Below are 21,925 nucleotides of genomic sequence, written 5' to 3' on the forward strand. Positions count from 1 at the left end.
ACTCAAGAACGGGGCCCCAGACATCGCTCAGGGGGTCCCAAACAGTGCACAGGGGGGCAGAGGCAGCACACAGGGGCCCTGCGCGCTGTCTCCCCCCCCCCCCTGCGTGCTATCTCTGCCCCTCTGTGCGCTGTCTCTGGCTCCCTGTGCGCTGTCTGCGGCCCCTGTGTGCTGCCTGGGGCCCCTGTGCACTTACTGGGGCCCCGTTCTTGAGTATATCACTCAATGGTTCTCAAAAGCATGAAAAATCTGATCTACAGCAGCTGGGGGTATATTCTGGCCCAGAGGGGTATAATCTGGGCCACTTTAACCCCGAGTATATTCTGGGCGGGGGGTTAATTTGGCCTGTTTACCGGGAACACCACACAAGACCTGCCGTATACCAGGAAGATCCCACAAGACCTGCCGTATACCGGGAACACCCCACAAGACCTGCCGTATACCGGGAACATCCCACAAGACCTGCCGTATACCGGGAACATCCCACAAGACCTGCTGTATACAGGGAACACCACACACGACCAGCCATTACCGGGAACACCCCACAAGACCTGCCGTATACAGGGAACACCACACAAGACCTGCCGTATACCAGAAACACCCCACAAGACCTGCTGTATACAGGGAACACCCCACAAGACCTGCCGTATACAGGGAACACCCCACAAGACCTGCTGTATACAGGTAACACCACACAAGACCTGCCGTATACCAGGAACACCCCACAAGACCTGCTGTATACCGGGAACACCCCACAAGACCTGCTGTATACTGGGAACACCCCACAAGACCTGCTGTATACAGGGAACACCCCACAAGACCTGCTGTATACAGGGAACACCCCAAAAGACCTGCTGTATACCCGGAACACCCCACAAGACCTGCTGTATACAGGGAACACCCCACAAGACCTGCTGTATACAGGGAAGACCCCACAAGACCTGCTGTATACCGGGAACATCCCACAAGACCTGCCGTATACAGGGAACCCCCCACAAGACCTGCCGTATACAGGGAACCCCCCACAAGACCTGCTCTATACAGGGAACACCCCACAAGACCTGCTGTATACAGGGAACACCACACAAGACCTGCTCTATACAGGGAACATCCCACAAGACCTGCTGTATACAGGGAACACCCCACAAGACCTGCTGTATACAGGGAACACCCCACAAGACCTGCCATATACCGGGAACATCCCACAAGACCTGCCGTATACAGGGAACACCCCACAAGACCTGCCGTATACAGGGAACCCCCCACAAGACCAGCTGTATACAGGGAACACCACACAAGACCTGCTGTATACCGGGAACATCCCACAAGACCTGCCGTATACCGGGAACATCCCACAAGACCTGCCGTATACCGGGAACATCCCACAAGACCTGCTGTATACAGGGAACACCCCACAAGACCTGCCGTATACCGGGAACACCCCACAAGACCTGCTGTATACAGGGAAGACCCCACAAGACCTGCCGTATACCGGGAACACCCCACAAGACCTGCCATATACCGGGAACATCCCACAAGACCTGCCGTATACAGGGAACACCCCACAAGACCTGCCGTATACAGGGAACCCCCCACAAGACCAGCCGTATACAGGGAACACCACACAAGACCTGCCGTATACCGGGAACACCACACAAGACCTGCCGTATACCGGGAACATCACACAAGACCTGCCGTATACCGGGAACATCCCACAAGACCTGCCGTATACCGGGAACATCCCACAAGACCTGCTGTATACAGGGAACATCCCACAAGAACCTGCCGTATACTGGGAACACCACACAAGACCTGCCGTATACCGGGAACACCCCACAAGACCTGCCGTATACCGGGAACACCCCACAAGACCTGCCATATACAGGGAACACCCCACAAGACCTGCCGTATACCGGGAACACCCCACAAGACCTGCCGTATACAGGGAACCCCCCACAAGACCAGCCGTATACCGGGAACACCCCACAAGACCTGCCGTATACCGGGAACACCCCACAAGACCTGCCGTATACAGGGAACCCCCCACAAGACCAGCCGTATACAGGGAACACCACACAAGACCTGCCGTATACCGGGAACATCCCACAAGACCTGCTGTATACAGGGAACATCCCACAAGACCTGCCGTATACTGGGAACACCACACAAGACCTGCCGTATACCGGGAACACCCCACAAGACCTGCTGTATACAGGGAACATCCCACAAGACCTGCCATATACAGGGAACACCCCACAAGACCTGCCATATACAGGGAACACTACATAAGACCTGCCGTATACAGGGAACACTACATAAGACCTGCCATATACAGGGAACACCCCACAAGACCTGCCGTATACCGGGAACACCCCACTAGACCTGCTGTATACAGGGAACACCCCACAAGACCTGCTGTATACAGGGAACATCCCACAAGACCTGCCATATACAGGGAACACCCCACAAGACCTGCCATATACAGGGAACACTACATAAGACCTGCCGTATACAGGGAACATCCCACAAGACCTGCCATATACAGGGAACACCCCACAAGACCTGCCATATACAGGGAACACTACATAAGACCTGCCGTATACAGGGAACACCCCACAAGACCTGCCATATACAGGGAACACCCCACAAGACCTGCCGTATACCGGGAACACCCCACTAGACCTGCCGTATACAGGTAACACCCCACAAGACCTGCCGTATACAGGGAACACCCCACAAGACCAGCCGTATACCGGGAACACCCCACAAGTACACGGACTGTGACATTTCTATGTATGAAACCTGTATTAATGAGTGAATCACTTTGTAAACTAGCTAAGAAATGACATAAAAATGCCTGTTTTTTTTTTTTTTTTAACTAAAGTTTAAACCTGGCTAATTCCTATTCAGTCTACGGGAGGGCCTCTCACTTGTCAATCATGTAGTAACCACGCCCCTTCCATCCTTTAGCTACTGATTGTATGTTTTATTTGTCAATCACATGCTAGGCACACCTCCTCGACAGTTCTCAACCTTCATTGGTCTCTTTTCTTGTCAATCATATAATAACGCCTCTCTATTTACATAATCCCGCCCATTGAATGATAATCACGCCCTTATAGTAAAAGCGCGCACTTTTCTCCTCTCTGGCTCCTCCTATTTTCTCAGACTCCGCCTTTTCGCCTTGTCCTAGCTGCTGCGGTGACGTCACTTCCAGACAGTGCGCAGGTTCGGTTCCGGAGGGAAGGTTTCCGGCTCGTCACCCCGGCAACCGAAGATAGGAGAAGTACCGGAAAACGGGGAGGAAGAAAAAAGCGCGGAACTGTGCAGCTGCCGGTATGGTGACCCCTGGTCTGGCCGAATGTGCTCACAATGCAGAGACACGTGTGTGGAGCCCTGTAATCCGTGTAGTAAGAGTAGGTGCCAGATTAGCAATTAGTCTGGATTATTGGACAGGTCCAGAAAAATTTCATGCAGAAAACTAATACGAATTGTGGGTAATTGTGAAGGTTGATGGGAGTAGTGGCCCAGGGGTGTATGAGCGCTGATGTTTGGTGCGGCCAGTATCCCTCGGTAATGGTCATGTGATCGCTTCAGGGTCGGTTTTCAGCCATTGGATGAGGTGGTCATGTGACACGGGGCTGCCGGGAGCACATGACACATTTGGGTTTTTTTTGGTCAATTTTTATTTTGGGGTGAGTTTGCTTTTTAACTCCTTATTTTACAGGAAACAATCCCCCTCTACTCCGCGCACACGGTGGTCCTCTCGTCTCCGGGACAGAATTAGAATACGGCTTTAAGTCCCCCCTCAAAGGGGATATTGGGGGAAGAGTGGCAGAAAATGAGCAACTTTGCAATTTACCTTAAGATAAAAAAAAAAAAAAAAATCTGGTCTCAAGAATGAAAGGAATATATTTTTTACTTATATTGTTTACTGCTCGTTTCCTAGGTCACCGGCCATAGCTATCGTCTTATCAGAGGTGGCTTCTTTACTAGTCATGGAGGCGGCCTTCTATATACTGGGCGGAAACACTGCCTAAAAATACAAGGAGCAATGGTTTATCAATTAATTACCAAAATGAATAAACTAAAGAGGAGTGTAAATCCCATCATCATTATCTGGTGACCGCCCGTCACCCCCATCGTTCCGTATCTGGTGACCGCCCGTCACCCCCATCGTTCCGTATCTGGTGACCGCCCGTCACCCCCATCGTTCCGTATCTGGTGACCGCCCGTCACCCCCATCGTCCGTGTCTGGTGACCGCCCGTCACCCCCATCGTCCGTGTCTGGTGACCGCCCGTCACCCCCATCGTCCGTGTCTGGTGACCGCCCGTCACCCCCATCGTCCGTGTCTGGTGACCGCCCGTCACCCCCATCGTCCGTGTCTGGTGACCGCGCGTCACCCCCATCGTCCGTGTCTGGTGACCGCCCGTCACCCCCATCGTCCGTGTCTGGTGACCGCCCGTCACCCCCATCGTCCGTGTCTGGTGACCGCCCGTCACCCCCATCGTCCGTGTCTGGTGACCGCCCGTCACCCCCATCGTCCGTGTCTGGTGACCTCCCGTCACCCCCATCGTCCGTGTCTGGTGACCGCCCATCACCTCCATCTCTTATTCTCGTCACTTGTACACAGGTCATGAAGGATCTTGGCAGGAGATTGTGCCAATCATCTTGGAGCACTGACCCCAGATCTTCTGTGTATGAGGCTTGTGCGGATCCTTCTCTCTCTCCATGTGATCCCACAGACGGGATGATGTGAGATCAGGGCTCTGGGGCCGGATCGTCACCTCCAGGACACCTCGTTATTAATAACATTGGCTGTATATTGGGAGTTGTCCGGCTGCAGAATACATTTTCAGCCAGATGCCTCCTGATGATATTACATGATGGAGAAGTATCTCCTGGATTTCTCAGCATTGAGGACACCACTAATCCTGACCAAATCCAAACTCCATTAGCTGACATGCAGCCAGAGACTTCCCGGAGCATCCACCATCTTCACTGTTTCTGCAGACCCTCATTATTGTGCCGCTCTCCTGCCCTGGGGGCAAATTGCCTTCTGTTACATCCATAGATTTCACATTGTTGCCATTTTTTCTTCACTCCTGTATTTATTTTTTTCCCTCATAGTTGAGTCACTTGGCCTCGTGTCCATGTGGGGAGGTGTAATTTATGGTTGTAATTCTCCCAAGAAGACGACTTCTGGCCAGACATCTCCAAACATTAGATGGGAGAAGCTGGTCCCACTGGTGGCTGCCTGTTCTGAGCTGATGGCACTGCTGGGCATCTTCCTGTGTCTTTCATCTGCTTCACAAAGTTTCCTTGGCCAGCCACTGTGTCTACTTGTCCTCAACTTTTCCCATTTCTTGGTGTCCTCAATGCTGAGAAATCCAGGCAGATACTTCTCTATCATGTAATACCATCAGGGAGGCGTTTGATTGCCTCCAAATGTATTCTGCAATTGGACAACGACCCCCAACATCCAGCTAATGTCATTAATAACAAGGAGTCCTGGAGGTGACGATCCGACCCCGGAGCCCTGATCTCACATCATCCCGTCTGTGGGATCACATGGAGAGACAGAAGGATCCCCACAAGCCTCATACACAGAAGATCTGGGGTCAGTGCTCCAAGATGTTTGGCCTCCTGCCGAGATCCTCCATGACCTGTGTACAAGTGACAAGAAGAAGTGATGGAGGCGCCGGGCGGTCACCAGACTCTGGCTGATGGAGGCGACGGGCGGTCACCAGACTCTGGCTGATGGAGGCGACGGGCGGTCACCAGACTCTGGCTAATGGAGGCGACGGGCGGTCACCAGACGCTGACGGTGGAGGCGACGGGCGGTCACCAGACGCTGACGGTGGAGGCGACGGGCGGTCACCAGACGCTGACGGTGGAGGCGACGGGCGGTCACCAAATATTGAGAGGATTTATATTTCTCTTTTGTTCGTTGACTTTGCGTTTTGATAATTGATGAGAATAAGCTAATAACCCTTCTGTTCTGGAAGCCTCTTACTCTGTAGCTTTTTTCCCAAGTGCCTAAAACATTTGCGCAGTGCTGGAATAGCATTGGAGAGCACCAAGTTCGGGTCATTGGTGCAAGCAGACCGCTGGTGTGAACGATCAGCCCTCAGGATCTCACCGCCCTCCGTAGGTAGGAAGCCATCAGGCAGGGGAAAGTGACCCGCTGCTAACAATCAATCATGGGAAAGCCACTTTAACCCCTTCACCCCCGAGCCTGTTTTCACCTTCCTGACCAGGCCACATTTTACAATTCTGACCACTGTCACTTTGAGGTAATACCTCTGGGAGCTTCAATGGATCCCCCTGATTCTGAGATTGTTTTTTTTTTTTCGTGACATATTGTGCTTCATAATAGTGGTAAATTTCTGATGATATTTTTTGCGTTTGATTTGTGAAAATATCTGAATTTTGGCCAATTTATTTATTTATTTTAAACCATAACCTTTTTTTTAATTGATATTGTCTTTCATTTATATTATCAATATGATATAAAGTATGACGAAAATTTTTACATTTTGTAATTTTCAAACTTTGAATGTTTATGCCCTTAAACCAGAAAGTTATTTCACACAAAATAGTTAATAAATAACATGCCCCACATGTCTACTTTAATGGTTCAAAAATGATGCAGATGTAATTTTCTTTTGTTAGAACAGTTAAACTTGATTAGCGATTTCTCATTTTTTTCCATCAAAATTTACAAAATCAATTTTTTTAGGGACCACATCATATTTGAAGTGACTTTGAGGGGTCTATATGACAGAAAATACCCAAAAGTGACACTGTTCTAAAAACTGCACCCCTCAAGGTGCTCAAAACCACATTCTAGAAGTTTATTAATTCTTCACAGGAATTAATGCAATGTGGAAGGAAAAATGAAACTTTTTCCCACAAAAATGTTGATTTTTTTGCTCAAAATTAGGCATTTTCTCAAGAGTACCCCATATGTGGGGGAAAACTACTGTTTGGGCGCACGGCAGGGCTCAGAAGGTAAGGAGCACCAACTGAATTCTGGAGCGCAATTTTGTGTGGAATAGATTGCTGATGTCATGTCACATTTGAAGAGCCCCTGACATGGCAAAATCAGGAGAAACACCCACAAATGACCCCATTTTGTAAACTACATCTCTCGAGGAATTCATTTAGGGGTGTAGTGAGCATTTTTAATCCTCAGGCAGTTCATAGAATTGTATAACATTGGGCTGAGTCAATGAAAAATTACCATTGTTTCGACTAAAATGCTTCCTTGGCCCCAGGTTTTTAATTTTCATATAGAATAATAGGAGAAAATGAACCATACAGCTTGTTGTGCAATTTCTCCTGAGTGCGCCAATACCCTACATGTAATCAGGAAATACTTTAAAGGCACAGTGCAAAGCTCAGAAGGGAAGGAGCGCCATATTATACTGCAGATTCTACAGTTATGGTTTGCGGGTCCCATGACCCACTGGGAGAGCCCCTGAGGTGCCAGAACAGCAGATTCCCCCATAAGTGACCCCCATGTTACAAACTACACCTCTCAATGAATTCTTCTAGGGGTGCAGTGATCATATTGATACCACATGTGGGTCACAGAGTTTTATACCATTGTGTAGTAAAGAAAAAATAATTACAATTAAAATTTTATTTTTACTACCCAGACTTTACATTTTCATACAGCGAAATGGGTAAAAATGGCACCAAAATTTGTCCCACAATTTCTGCTGAACGTAGAAATATCCCATATGTGGTACTGTACAGTACTGCTTAGCCATGCGGCGAGACTCGGGAGGGACGGAGCGCTATTTGCCTCCGGGAACGCAGATTTTCCTTGAATAGTTTGTGGTCTCCATATACAGAGCCCCTAAGTGCTAGAAGAGCAGAATCCCCCCTCAAGCCCTCAAGTGAGAGCTGTAATTTTTCCGTAGGAAAAAGAGTTTCCAGCGTCCCGAACTTCTTTTAAAAATAATCTTTTAATGAAATATTCTTTAAAATGAAGGTAACAACCTTTACCAGAGACAAATGCATATAAAATTCCATGTAGAATTGCTACAAACAGTAATTTATAAATCTATAATTTTTCCATATTTCGGCCGACAGAGTCATGTGACGGCTTGTTTTTTTTTTTTTTTGCGGGATGAGTTGACGTTTTTATTAGTACCATTTTTGGTCACCTAATGTTTTTTGATCACTTTCTGTTCCGATTTTTGGGAGGCAGAATGAACAAATACCAGCAGCTCAGGAATTTTTTTTGTTTGTTCTTTTTCTATGCCATTTTGCGTGTGGTAAAATTGATACAGCAGCTTTATTCTTTGGGTCCGTACGATTACAGCGATACTAGATTTAGGCTATGTGCCCACGATGCAGAAATGCTCCCGATTTTTTCCTGAGCGTTTCTGCATCTCCCTGGCAGAGAAAAACACATGCGGATTGTGCATGCGGATTGTGCATGCGGATTGTACATGTGTTTTTCCTTCCAGGGACATGCGGATGTGAAGTGTTCTTCACTTGCATTTCTGCATGCGGGTTATCAAGCGCTTTTCCAAGCGATTTTAGCATCACTTGGAAAAGGGCTTGACAACTTGGTCAACCGGTATGGATTTATATAGTGTGTCCAAGTAATAGTTCAAAAAAAGAATAAAAATGGTAAAAAATAAAAAAAAAAACATTATACTCACCTTCCGATGGCCCCCGGTCTCCTCAGCGATGCGTCCGATGTCTTGGGCGACTCACGGTGGTGTAAAAGGACGTTCCATGACGTCATTTAGTCATGTGACAGGTCACATGACTAAATGACGTCATGGAAGGTCCTTTTAGACCAGCTCAAAGCCGCCGGGGAGCCAGGACAAAAGTAAGTATAATGTTTTTTTTTTTTTTTTATTTCAAATTCTTTTTTTTTACAGATACTATGGTACCCGGGTCTGGAGGAGAGTCTCCTCTTCTCCAAACCCGGGTACCATCCACACATTGAACTGCTTAATATCCGCATGTGCACATGTAGTGATGCGGATATTAAGTGATTCAATGCAAGTCAATGGCGGCAAAAACACCGCGATTACTCAATATTAATGGCAGTGTTGCGGATTTTTCCGCAATGATAATCTGCAGCGGAAATTTCCGCAGCATGGGCACAGCACATGCGGATTATCATTGGGGAACATGGCAGACCTTCTACCAAGCGTTTTTTAAGGGTTTCCGCTTCGGAATTGCCGCTTCCAGAAACGCTTAAAAAACGCATAGTGGGCACACAGCCTTATATACACTGCTCAAAAAAATAAAGGGAAGACTCAAATAACACATCCTAGATCTGAACGAATGAAATATTCTCATTGAATACTTTGTTCTGTACAAAGTTGAATGTGCTGACAACAAAATCACACAAAAATCATCAATGGAAATCACATTTATTAACCAATGGAGGCCTGGATTTGGAGTCACCCCCAAAATTAAAGTGGAAAAACACACTACAGGCTGATCCAACTTTGATGTAATGTCCTTAAAACAAGTCAAAATGAGTCTCAGTATTGTGTGTGGTCTCCACGTGCCTGTATGACCTCCCTACAACGCCTGGGCATGCTCCTGATGAGGCTGAGTATTGTGTGTGGCCTCCACGTGCCTGTATGACCTCCCTACAACGCCTGGGCATGCTCCTGATGTGGCTCAGTATTGTGTGTGGCCTCCACGTGCCTGTATGACCTCCCTACAACGCCTGGGCATGCTCCTGATGAGGCTGAGTATTGTGTGTGGCCTCCACGTGCCTGTATGACCTCCCTACAACACCTGGGCATGCTCCTGATGAGGCTCAGTATTGTGTGTGGCCTCCACGTGCCTGTATGACCTCCCTACAACGCCTGGGCATGCTCCTGATGAGGCTCAGTAATGTGTGTGGCCTCCACGTGCCTGTATGACCTCCCTACAACGCCTGGGCATGCTCCTGATGAGGTTGCGGATGGTCTCCTGTGGGGTCTCCTCCCAGACCTGGACTAAAGCATCCGCCAACTCCTGGACAGTCTGTGGTGCAACGTGACGTTGGTGGATGGAGCGAGACATGATGTCCCAGATGTGCTCAATTGGATTCAGGTCTGGGGAACGGGCGGCCAGTCCATAGCTTCCATGCCTTCATCTTGCAGTAACTGCTGACACACTCCAGCCACATGAGGTCTGGCATTGTCCTGCATTAGGAGGAACCCAGGGCCAACCGCACCAGCATATGGGCTCACAAGGGGTCTGAGGATCTCATCTTGGTACCTAATGGCAGTCAGGCTACCTCTGGCGAGCACATGGAGGGCTGTGCGGCCCTCCAAAGAAATGCCACCCCACACCATTACTGACCCACTGCCAAACCGGTCATGCTGAAGGATGTTGCAGGCAGCAGATCGCTCTCCACGGCGTCTCCAGACTCTGTCACGTCTGTCACATGTGCTCAGTGTGAGCCTGCTTTCATCTGTGAAGAGCACAGAGCGCCAGTGGCGACTGTGCCAATCCTGGTGTTCTGTGGCAAATGCCAAGTGTCCTGCACGGTGTTGGGCTGTGAGCACAACCCCAATCTGTGGACGTCGGGCCCTCATACTACCCTCATGGAGTCAGTTTCTAACCGTTTGTGCAGACACATGCTCATTTGTGGCCCGCTGGAGGTCGTTTTGCAGGGCTCTGGCAGTGCTCCTCCTGTTTCTCCTTGCACAAAGGCGGAGGTAGCGGTCCTGCTGCTGGGTTGTTGCCCTCCTACGACCCCCTCCACGTCTCCTGGTGTACTGGCCTGTCTCCTGGTAGCACCTCCAGCCTCTGGACACTACGCTGACAGACACAGCAAACCTTCTTGCCACAGCTCGCATTGATGTGCCATCCTGGATGAGCTGCACTACCTGAGCAACTTCTGTGGGTTGTAGAGTACGTCTCATGCTACCACGAGTGTGAAAGCACAACCAACATTCAAAAGTGATCAAAACATCAGCCAGAAAGCATTGGTACTGAGATGTGGCCTGTGGTCCCCACCTGCAGAACCACTCCTTTATTGAGGGTGTCTTGATAATTGGCGATAATTTCCATCTATTGTCTATTTCATTTGCACAACAGCATGTGAAATTGATTGTCAATCAGTGTTGCTTCCTAAGTGGACAGTTTGATTTCACAGAAGTTTGATTTACTTGGAGTTATATTCTGTTGTTTAAGTGTTCCCTGTATTTTTTTGAGCAGTGTCGTTTTTTATGTTTTGGAGCTTTTACACTAACTATTTTATAGAAAAAAAAATAATTATTTTGCATTGCTTTATGCGGAGAGTTGTAACTTTTTTATTTTTCGGCTGATGAAGCTGTATGGCGGCTTTTTTTTTTTTGCGGGACAAGACTTTTCAGAGATACAATTCTTATTTTCTCTCGTCTTTTTGATCATGTTTTAGTCCCCTATTTGTTCGGCGGAATGATGAAAACCATAGTTTTTTACCACGGTGTTTTTTTTTTTTTTAGTGTTCACTGAAGGGGTTAACTAGTGGGAAAGTGTTATAGGTGAGGTTCCGGACTCGGCGATACCAAATCGTGTTTTGTTTTTTTTACATATGTGTATTTATTGGTATAATAATTTTTTTTCATTTATTTTGTGATTTTCTTTTACATATTTTAAAAATGTGTTTTCCTTTTTTACTTTTTATTTAGTCTTTAGTCTTTTATTTAGTCTGTATGGGACTTCAATTTTTATTTCTCTGATCGCTGGTCTCATGCATACACATGTATAGTAATGCATGAGACTTTACAGCTTTAGGCTGCGTTCACACATTGCGTATTTCCCTGCGTTTTTTTTATGCTGCATATTTTCCTGCTTTTTTTACCTGCGTTTTTTTAAGCAGGTAAAAAAAGCACCTCCATTCACACACTGCGTAAAAAAGCGCAGCAAAAAACGCAGTGTGAAAATGAAGGGTGACGTGTACTGTCTGTGTGTCGTGTGTGTACTGTCTGTGTCTGTGTCCTGTGTGTGTCCCTAGCAGTGTATGTACAGACTATGGATACTCACCTACCCGATGGATGAGAGACGCGTCTGCTCCGTCCCGCGCTTGTAGCATCTGCCGTGAAGCGATCAGCTGATTGTCACATGACCGGCTTGTAATCAGCTGACCAGAAGCCGGTTACAAGCCGGTTAGCTAACAGCTGATCGGCTCACCGGCAGATGCTGGAAGCGCGGGATTGGAGTGGACCGGACCGGACGCCTCTCCCCTAACATCGGGTAGGTGAGTATCCATCCTGCGCCTCCGTAAAAAAGCGATGGAATTACGCAGTGTGTGAACACCGCTGCATAATTCCATCGCTTATAATGGGCACAATAGAGAGAAAGCGCAGGACGCAGCTGCGTAAAGAATTGACATGCCAGTTCTTTACGCTGCTGCGCTTTCCCACTGCGTAAAATTACACAGTGTCTGAACGGCAAAGTGAATTTCCCATTCACTTCGCTGGCAGACACAAAGCACATTGCGTATTTTCAAAAAGCGCGCGCAAAAAAGCTAGCGAAAATATGCATTGTGTGAACGCAGCCTTACACTGTCAGATCGCTTGTTATACCCTGCTGCTGGCTGGGTGTAAAAGGTCACCGTACCTGGCTGACACTGAGGTCGTCATGTGACCTCCGGCTGCCATGACAACCATCGGCTCCCCCCATGATCACGGCACGGGGTGTGAGGGGGAAGCCCCTCACAAACATCTAAATTCTGCGATCGCTATTGATCGTGGCATCTAGAAGATAACGCAGGGTTAATATCACCTGGGACCTGAGCCAATCAGATCCCAATGATGTTGCTGGTCAGAGCCATCAGTCTGCACCGGAATCTCGCTGCATGCAGGACTCTGGGGGTCCTGAGCGCTGGGAGACCGCCTGCCGCAGAGAAACGTCATCACTGTGCTACACAGTATTTGGGATAAGGGACCCGCTCTGCTTGTGGCCGCAGGGCCCGGCGCCCCGCTCTGCTTGTGGCCGCAGGGCCCGGCGCCCCGCTCTGCTTGTGGCCGCAGGGCCCGGCGCCCCGCTCTGCTTGTGGCCGCAGGGCCCGGCGCCCCGCTCTGCTTGTGGCCGCAGGGCCCGGCGCCCCGCTCTGCTTGTGGCCGCAGGGCCCGGCGCCCCGCTCTGCTTGTGGCCGCAGGGCCCGGCGCCCCGCTCTGCTGGTGGCCGCAGGGCCCGGCGCCCCGCTCTGCTGGTGGCCGCAGGGCCCGGCGCCCCGCTCTGCTGGTGGCCGCAGGGCCCGGCGCCCCGCTCTGCTGGTGGCCGCAGGGCCCGGCGCCCCGCTCTGCTGGTGGCCGCAGGGCCCGGCGCCCCGCTCTGCTGGTGGCCGCAGGGCCCGGCGCCCCGCTCTGCTGGTGGCCGCAGGGCCCGGCGCCCCGCTCTGCTGGTGGCCGCAGGGCCCGGCGCCCCGCTCTGCTGGTGGCTGCAGGGCCCGACGCTCCGACCCACAACATCACTCATTCTTCAGATGTCGGTCACTGTACAACCCCTTTAAGTACTGGTCAATTTTGCACTTTTTTTTCCTTGTAAAAATGTGGAATGCCGAAAGATTCCTAGTGCAGGTGTCATCTCGATGGAAAAGCGGGGAACTACCACGTCCACAGATTGTCAGCCTGCCATTCTCTAGGTGTCAGTGCATTCTCAGAATTGGGATTTCACAGCAGGATGGAAATCGTAGAGGAAAGGATAGAAAGTGGGGATGAGCCAATTGATTCACAGGACTCTGCTCCAAGAGCCTACGGTCTCACTGCTTTAACAGTAAAGAATCCTTTCTATCAGAGATGAGAGAATCAGTGTCCAGGACCCGTGAGAATCCTTTCCTATCTGCCGACATCCCCCAGCTTCTTCTTATTTTATTCTGCCAGGTGGTGCGCAGGGTTCCTGTTATTGGATTTTCTCCTTTCTGATAGAAAGGATTCTTTACTGTTAGAGCAGTTGGACCCGATAGAAGATAATAACAGACATGAAAAATCACGCATCTTTCGTGACATGGATCGGTTCTGATGTTGGCGAGAGGGAAAATTGCAGGTGACAAATGCCAACAAATCGAATCTACTTGATTATCTTCCTGGAAATGAGCGACAGTAGAGGCGACCTGCGCTGCTGATATCCTATATAGCGCTGCTGATATCCTATATAGCGCTGCTGATCTCCTATATAGCGCTGCTGATCTCCTATATAGCGCTGCTGATCTCCTATAGCGCTGCTGATCTCCTATAGCGCTCTTGTGGCCTGGTCCTGCTTCATCATACTTTGCAGCAGATGTCGCTTTCCAGCTTCTCTCCTTTGTGGCTCACCCTCCCCTCCCCCACCTCCTGCCTTGCACATTTTTGTGACTCTTTGTACTTGACAGCAGGATTTTTAGCTGTCTGGAAATCGGGTGGGCGGGCAGGCGCGGGTGGGGGATGGGGAGCTAAGAGGAGGAGCGGAGAGCAGCCAGACAAGAGGGGCATCAGATTACGGCAGCTGCTGGAGGCTGGCACCTCACTCACTGCTCTCCCTGCACATGCTCAGACTGCTGGTGACCAGGATTTCCCAGAGATCCCATCGTTAATCCAAAATGGACTGTAAGTTCTCCCTAAAGTACCAGTGATCGGCATATTTATTGTTCTTTCTACCACACGGTAAAAGCGTGGTGTGAACAGAGCCCGATTGCATCTTCGCTGTATGGGGTATTAATAATGCAGCCAGCAGGTGGCAGGAGCGCTCAGCCACCATTAAGTGATCATCCCGGATTAGATGGGAGCAAGTCATTATTTTTTTTTATTTTCTTGTATGGGGAAAATGAATAGTATGGCAGTAGCCATTAGCTGCCACAAGGGGGCAGACTATTATCTGTGTTTGATCCTATTAGGACGTAGATGCAGTTTTTTTTTTTTTCCTAATTTATTATTATTAGTATTAATTTTATTTAGAGTCTTCAGATGCTGTGATTATAAAATTTTACATCTTTATTGTATTTTTAAAAACTTTTTTGTGAGGGTCCCCATAGGGGACTTGAACCTATGATGGCACAGTTTGGGGTACGACACAGTTGGCACAAGTGTTTCACCACTGAAAATTATTATTTTTTTGTTTTTCCACTGCAGCCATGGATGACCCGGAGATGGCTGAACTGGAGAACATGGTGGTGGAAGAACTGGGCATATCGATGAAGGAGCTGCGGGAATTCATAGACCGGGAGGTGGAGAAGAACGAGCTGGTGAAGCAGAAGAAGGCGCAGCTGCTGGAACTGGAGGAGCTGGTGAAGCGGAAGGAGGAGGAGGTGGCCGGTGTGGACAGCCTGTACGACAACGCCTCAAGGTGAGGGAGCATCGGCGTCTACCTGGGGGTCTGCGCAGGAGCACCCTATTGGGGTGATCTGTCCTTGGGATAAGACATCAGTGGGGTCCGACACCCGGGTCCGTGTCAGCACACAGTGTACGTAGCCAGAGCACCACAGCGCCATACTCTGTGTAGTGGCCATGCTCAGTACTGCAACGTAGCTCCCTTTAAAGTGAATGGGACCGTAGGGTAGGCTGTAGGTTCCTTTCCTGCCCCTTTCCTGTGACCTGATTATGCCTCCGGGGTGCCCCTATAAGATGCACTTGTCCTGCAGATGTCTACTAACGTTGCATGATATAGCAGTGGTAAATAGATGCAGTGTCTGACGGTTCCATATTTTCAGGGCTCTGGATAACTGCGAGTCGTTAGTGAAGACCCTGTATAAAGAAATGGGCATCGCCTACAAAGAGAGCAGCTCGGACGACGAAACTTCAAAGCCGGTGGAAGTCATCGAGATTCCTGACGAGGATGACGACGATGACGTTCTGAGCATCGGATCTGGTCAGTGACAAATGTCTTACAAATGGAGATGAGGCTTTAATGCATTCACGACCATGTAACGTAACTTTACCTGCGTCATATGGTCGCAGGAGCTGAGCCCGCAGCATACCAGCAGTGACCGGAGCGAACTCTGATCACTGCTGTTTCACCTGCAAAGTTCCCTAACCGACTATAAAAAAGTAAAAGAAAATGTGTTATTCTCTTTCAGGGGAAGAAGTTAGTAAGACGCCAAAGGAAAAGCATCTAGTAAGTACGATGTAACATATACAGGTGAAAAGTCTGTAAGCCTGTGCTCGAAGAGGTGGTCTCGTCAGTGCAGCCCCTTCATAAGCTGCTGTATAAGAGCACCTCTCACTTTGTATGCTATGGTGCAGATTCAACCCCTTTTGATAGGAATGTTTTTTTCCATTTTTTTTTTTTAGTTAAAAAATGCAATGTCTGCCATGAAGAAATGCAAACAAGATGTCCAAAACTTAGTGGAAGCCATTCAGAAGAAGTCCGGTATGTACCCTACATTATACTGTGCACACTCCCTGCCCGCCGCGCTCTGCTTGTGTGCCCCGCTCCCTGCCCGCCGCGCTCTGCTTGTGTGCCCCGCTCCCTGCCCGCCGCGCTCTGCTTGTGTGCCCCGCTCCCTGCCCGCCGCGCTCTGCTTGTGTGCCCCGCTCCCTGCCCGCCGCGCTCTGCTTGTGTGCCCCGCTCCCTGCCCGCCGCGCTCTGCTTGTGTGCCCCGCTCCCTGCCCGCCGCGCTCTGCTTGTGTGCCCCGCTCCCTGCCCGCCGCGCTCTGCTTGTGTGCCCCGCTCCCTGCCCGCCGCGCTCTGCTTGTGTGCCCCGCTCCCTGCCCGCCGCGCTCTGCTTGTGTGCCCCGCTCCCTGCCCGCCGCGCTCTGCTTGTGTGCCCCGCTCCCTGCCCGCCGCGCTCTGCTTGTGTGCCCCGCTCCCTGCCCGCCGCGCTCTGCTTGTGTGCCCCGCTCCCTGCCCGCCGCGCTCTGCTTGTGTGCCCCGCTCCCTGCCTTCCGCGCTGTGCTTGTGTGCCCCGCTCCCTGCCTTCCGCGCTGTGCTTGTGTGCCCCGCTCCCTGCCCGCCGCGCTCTGCTTGTGTGCCCCGCTCCCTGCCCGCCGCGCTCTGCTTGTGTGCCCCGCTCCCTGCCCGCCGCGCTCTGCTTGTGTGCCCCGCTCCCTGCCCGCCGCGCTCTGCTTGTGTGCCCCGCTCCCTGCCCGCCGCGCTCTGCTTGTGTGCCCCGCTCCCTGCCCGCCGCGCTCTGCTTGTGTGCCCCGCTCCCTGCCCGCCGCGCTCTGCTTGTGTGCCCCGCTCCCTGCCCGCCGCGCTCTGCTTGTGTGCCCCGCTCCCTGCCCGCCGCGCTCTGCTTGTGTGCCCCGCTCCCTGCCCGCCGCGCTCTGCTTGTGTGCCCCGCTCCCTGCCCGCCGCGCTCTGCTTGTGTGCCCCGCTCCCTGCCCGCCGCGCTCTGCTTGTGTGCCCCGCTCCCTGCCTTCCGCGCTGTGCTTGTGTGCCCCGCTCCCTGCCTTCCGCGCTGTGCTTGTGTGCCCCGCTCCCTGCCCGCCGCGCTCTGCTTGTGTGCCCCGCTCCCTGGCCGCCGCGCTCTGCTTGTGTGCCCCGCTCCCTGGCCGCCGCGCTCTGCTTGTGTGCCGCGCTCTGCTTGTGTGCCCCGCTCCCTGGCCGCCGCGCTCTGCTTGTGTGCCGCGCTCTGCTTGTGTGCCCCGCTCCCTGCCCGCCGCGCTCTGCTTGTGTGCCCCGCTCCCTGCCCGCCGCGCTCTGCTTGTGTGCCTCGCTCCCAGCCCGCCGCGCTCTGCTTGTGTGCCTCGCTCCCAGCCCGCCGCGCTCTGCTTGTGTGCCCCGCTCCCAGCCCGCCGCGCTCTGCTTGTGTGCCCCGCTCCCAGCCCGCCGCGCTCTGCTTGTGTGCCCCGCTCCCAGCCCGCCGCGCTCTGCTTGTGTGCCCCGCTCCCAGCCCGCCGCGCTCTGCTTGTGTGCCCCGCTCCCAGCCCGCCGCGCTCTGCTTGTGTGCCCCGCTCCCAGCCCGCCGCGCTCTGCTTGTGTGCCCCGCTCCCAGCCCGCCGCGCTCTGCTTGTGTGCCCCGCTCCCAGCCCGCCGCGCTCTGCTTGTGTGCCCCGCTCCCAGCCCGCCGCGCTCTGCTTGTCTTTGTTCCATGCAATAAAGGCCTTGCTGCATAATCTGATGAGCGGCACTTTTCACTTTTCCTTGGATGACATTTGCTAACTCTGAGCTCCCTCAGTAGCTGCTGTACTCGGCATATTGTTCTACCAGAGAGGGCTGCTTACGCTGGTACATGTTGGCACTGGTGCCCGCATAGCCTCTCTTTGTGCTCCTTTTGTCACACTTTGGCTTGGTTAGGTCTGACATACGAGTCTATTGTTGCAGATGGACCACAGACGCGACTTTCCTCTCACCCGTCATCGCCTACCAGCTCCATGGGCGCCTCCAACCAGGCTGGCACAGCCCACGATGTAAACAAAGATGGAGACCTTCTGGTCAGCATGCGAATACTGGGAAAGAAGCGGACCAAAACATGGCACAAAGGAACGCTCATCTCCATCCAGATGGTCGGTGAGTGACAGAGATGGAGAGGGATTTGTTCTTTTCAGTTAATTAACCCCGTTAAGATTTCCAGACAAAAGGATTTGTCCTTCTTTTGGGGACAATTTACATATGTATATATTTTTTCACATATTTACTTACATAGTAACATAGTTTTTAAGGTTGAAGGAAGACTTAAGTCCATTTAGTTCAGCCCATAGCCTAACATGTTGATCCAGAGGAAGGCAAAAAAAAAACCATGTGACAAACACTAAGCTCCACATTGGGGAAAAAAATTCCTTCCCGACTCCATACGACAATCAGACTAGTTCCCTGGATCAACGCCCTATCAAGGAATCTAGTATTTATAACCTGTAATATTATACTTTTCAAGAAAGGCATCCAGACCCTTCTTAAATTTAAAAAGTGAATCACTCATTACAACATCATGCGGCAGAGAGCTCCATAGTCTCACTGCTCTTACAGTAAAGAATCCCCGTCTGTGATTATGATTAAACCTTCTTTCCTCCAGACGTAGAAGATGCCCCCTTGTCCTCGTCTCAGGCCTCAGAGTAAAAAGATCAGTAGAAAGGTCTTTGTACTGTCCCCTCATATACTTGTACATAGTAATAAGATCACCCCTAAGCCTTCGTTTTTCCACAGTAAATAACCCCAAGTGTAATAACCTGTCTTGGTATTGCAGACCCCCCAGTCCTCTAATAACCTGTCTTGGTATTGCAGACCCCCCAGTCCTCTAATAACCTGTCTTGGTATTGCAGACCCCCCAGTCCTTTAATAACCTTGGTCGCTCTTCTCTGCACCCGCTCTAGTTCAGCTATGTCTTTCTTATACACCGGAGACCAGAACTGTACACAGTATTCTAAGTGTGGTCACACTAATGACTTGTATAGAGGTAAAATTATCTTCTCCTCATGAGCATCTATGCCTCTTTTAATGCATCCCATTATTTTATTTGCCTTTGCAGCAGCTGCCTGACACTGACCACTAAACGTGACCTTGTCGTCCACCAATACACCCAGGACTTTTTCAGTGACAGTTTTGCCCAGTGTTTTACAATTAAGCATATAATTATACATTTTATTTCCTCTGCCCAAGTGCATTACCTTACATTTATCCACATTAAAGCTCATTTGCCATTTATCAGCCCAAGCTTCTAGTTTACATAGATCCTCCTGTAATATAAAATTGTCCTCCTCTGTATTGATTACCCTGCAGAGTTTAGTGTCATCGGCAAATACTGAAATATTACTCTGTATGCCCCCTACAAGGTCATTAATAAATATGTTAAAAAGAAGGGGGCCCAATACTGACCCCTGTGGTACCCCACTGTTAACTGAGACCCAGTCTGAGAGTTTTCCATTAATAACCACCCTTTGTTTCCTATCACTGAGCCAATTCTTAACCCACATACATATATTTTCCCCTATCCCCATTGTTCTCATTTTATGTATCAACCTTTTGTGTGGAACCGTATCAAAAGCTTTTGAAAAGTCCATATACACAACATCCACTGCATTTCCTTGGTTCAGTCCAGAACTTCCCTCATCATAAAAGCTGATCAGATTAGTCTGACAGGAACGGTCCCTCGTAAACCCATGTTGATATTGGCTCATGAGGTTATTCTTCTTCAGATACTCTAGTATAGCATCTCTTAGGAAACCCTCCAGGATTTTACCCACAGTAGAGGTTAAGCTTACTGGCCTATAATTTCCAAGTTCGGTTTTTGTCCCCTTTTTGAATATTGGCACCACATTTGCTAGACGCCAGTCCTGTGGTACAGACCCTGTTATTATGGAATCTTTAAAGATTAAAAATAATGGTCTATCTATGACGTTACTTAATTCCTGCAGTACTCGCGGGTGTATCCCATCCGGGCCCGGGGATTTGTCAACTTTAGTGATTTTTAGACGCCGCCGCACTTCCTGCTGGGTTAAGCAAGTGACATTTACTGGAGAATTTTTGTCATCACTAATCATGTTTTCTGTCATGCGATTTTCTTGTGTAAATACGGTTGAAAAAAAATCATTTAGCATATCGGCTTTTTCCTCATCCTCATCCACCATTTCACCCAGACTATTTTTAAGGGGGCCAACACTATCATTTTTTAGTTTTTTACTATTTATGTAGTTAAAGAATATTTTGGGATTATTTTTACTTTCTCTGGCAATGATTCTCTCTGTCTCAATCTTTGCTGCCTTGATTTGGTTTTTACAGAATTTATTTAATTTTCTATATTTATTTAATGCCTCATCACTACCTACTTGCTTTAGTTCTCTAAATGCTTTCTTTTTGTCACTTATTGCGCCCCTTACAGCTCTATTTAGCCATAGTGGTTTCCTCCTATTTCTAGCATGTTTATTCCCATAGGGTATATATTGTGCACAGGTCCTATTCAGGATGCTAATAAATGTCTCCCATTTGCTTTGTGTAGTTTTATGTCTCAGGATATCGTCCCAGTTTATGGCACTAAGATCATCTCTCAACCGTTGGAAATTTGCCTTCCTGAAGTTTAGTGGTTATTTGTGGCTAAACATAATTTTTGTAAATGGATTTCATAAAAAATTTTGCCTTCTATTGCTGGCTGCAGAATGAGTTAACTGAGAATCCATCAGTGAGCCCGTTGTAACGCTCCAATAACGCTTTCTATGGATCGTCATCTTTCTGTTTTTGTGCGTGCTGAGATGCAGTAATGTGTTCCCCTCCTCAGGGCCCGGAAAAAAATATAAAGTCAAGTTTGATAACAAGGGGAAGAGCCTGCTGTCCGGGAACCACATAGCGTACGACTACCACCCTTCACCCGAAAAACTGTTTGTAGGAAGCAGAGTGGTGGCCAAGTACAAGGACGGGAACCAAGTGTGGCTGTATGCCGGCATCGTAGCCGAGCCCCCCAACAACAAGAATAAGATGAGGTAACCAAAGAATCCATCTATTTCCAGAACTGCAACATTTTTAGTTATGGGAAGACATGTGCGTCACACACTTGTGGTCTCCAACCTGCGTCTCCCCGGCTCTCGGGGTGTCAGAGCATGCTGGGAGCTGTCATTGTCTATCTGCTGGCAAGCTACAGATGGCAACCACTGCTTCAAAGGGTTATTCTCCTCTTCATAGTCTGGCATTGTCGGATAGTGCTTGTAATAACAAGCACTTTTGCAATTTACTGTGGGTTAAAATTTTGAGCTGTTCTTGAGATATTAACACTTTTTTCTTTTGTATATAGCTCGTTGCCTAGGTGACCGACCACCGCTGCTATCAAGCAGTAAACAAAAGTGTTAATATCTTTGGAACGGCTGCAAATTTTAATTAGCAGTAAATTGCAAAATTGCTTGTTTTCACAAGCTCTAGCTGACCATATCGATTTATGAACCTGGGTTTAACCCTTTAAATATTTGGCACCTTGTATGGTTTGATTTATACCTTTGTCAGGTTCTATATGATGATAAAACATCAACTACTGTTTCTTAGGTTTCTGATCTTCTTTGATGATGGCTACGCCTCTTATGTCACGCAGTCGGAGCTGTACCCTGTCTGCAGACCACGTGAGTG

General features: G+C 49.7%; 1 protein-coding gene across 2 annotated transcripts in view; it reads left to right on the top strand.

Annotated features, from left to right (window-relative positions):
- The first annotated feature begins 3,155 nt into the window (after window positions 1-3,155).
- The window catches only part of SETDB1 (SET domain bifurcated histone lysine methyltransferase 1), a 28,591-nt gene continuing 9,821 nt past the window's right edge, over window positions 3,156-21,925 (top strand). Inside the window, exons 1-8 of one of the 2 annotated variants that reach the window (XM_073639569.1) lie at window positions 3,156-3,336; window positions 15,073-15,286; window positions 15,651-15,808; window positions 16,017-16,054; window positions 16,231-16,309; window positions 18,206-18,391; window positions 21,090-21,291; window positions 21,845-21,918. In XM_073639569.1, the coding sequence (XP_073495670.1) occupies window positions 15,075-15,286; window positions 15,651-15,808; window positions 16,017-16,054; window positions 16,231-16,309; window positions 18,206-18,391; window positions 21,090-21,291; window positions 21,845-21,918 (949 nt within the window). In that variant the 5' untranslated portion in view covers window positions 3,156-3,336; window positions 15,073-15,074. Of the gene's footprint in view, window positions 3,337-14,389; window positions 14,551-15,072; window positions 15,287-15,650; window positions 15,809-16,016; window positions 16,055-16,230; window positions 16,310-18,205; window positions 18,392-21,089; window positions 21,292-21,844; window positions 21,919-21,925 lie in introns of those variants that run through there. The other variant, XM_073639568.1, reaches the window with a different exon arrangement.

Source organism: Phyllobates terribilis, unplaced genomic scaffold (genome assembly GCF_046119375.1).
Source record: "Phyllobates terribilis strain yellow unplaced genomic scaffold, ASM4611937v1 Scaffold_7__3_contigs__length_470593459, whole genome shotgun sequence".
Classification (NCBI taxonomy): Eukaryota; Metazoa; Chordata; class Amphibia; order Anura; family Dendrobatidae; genus Phyllobates; species Phyllobates terribilis.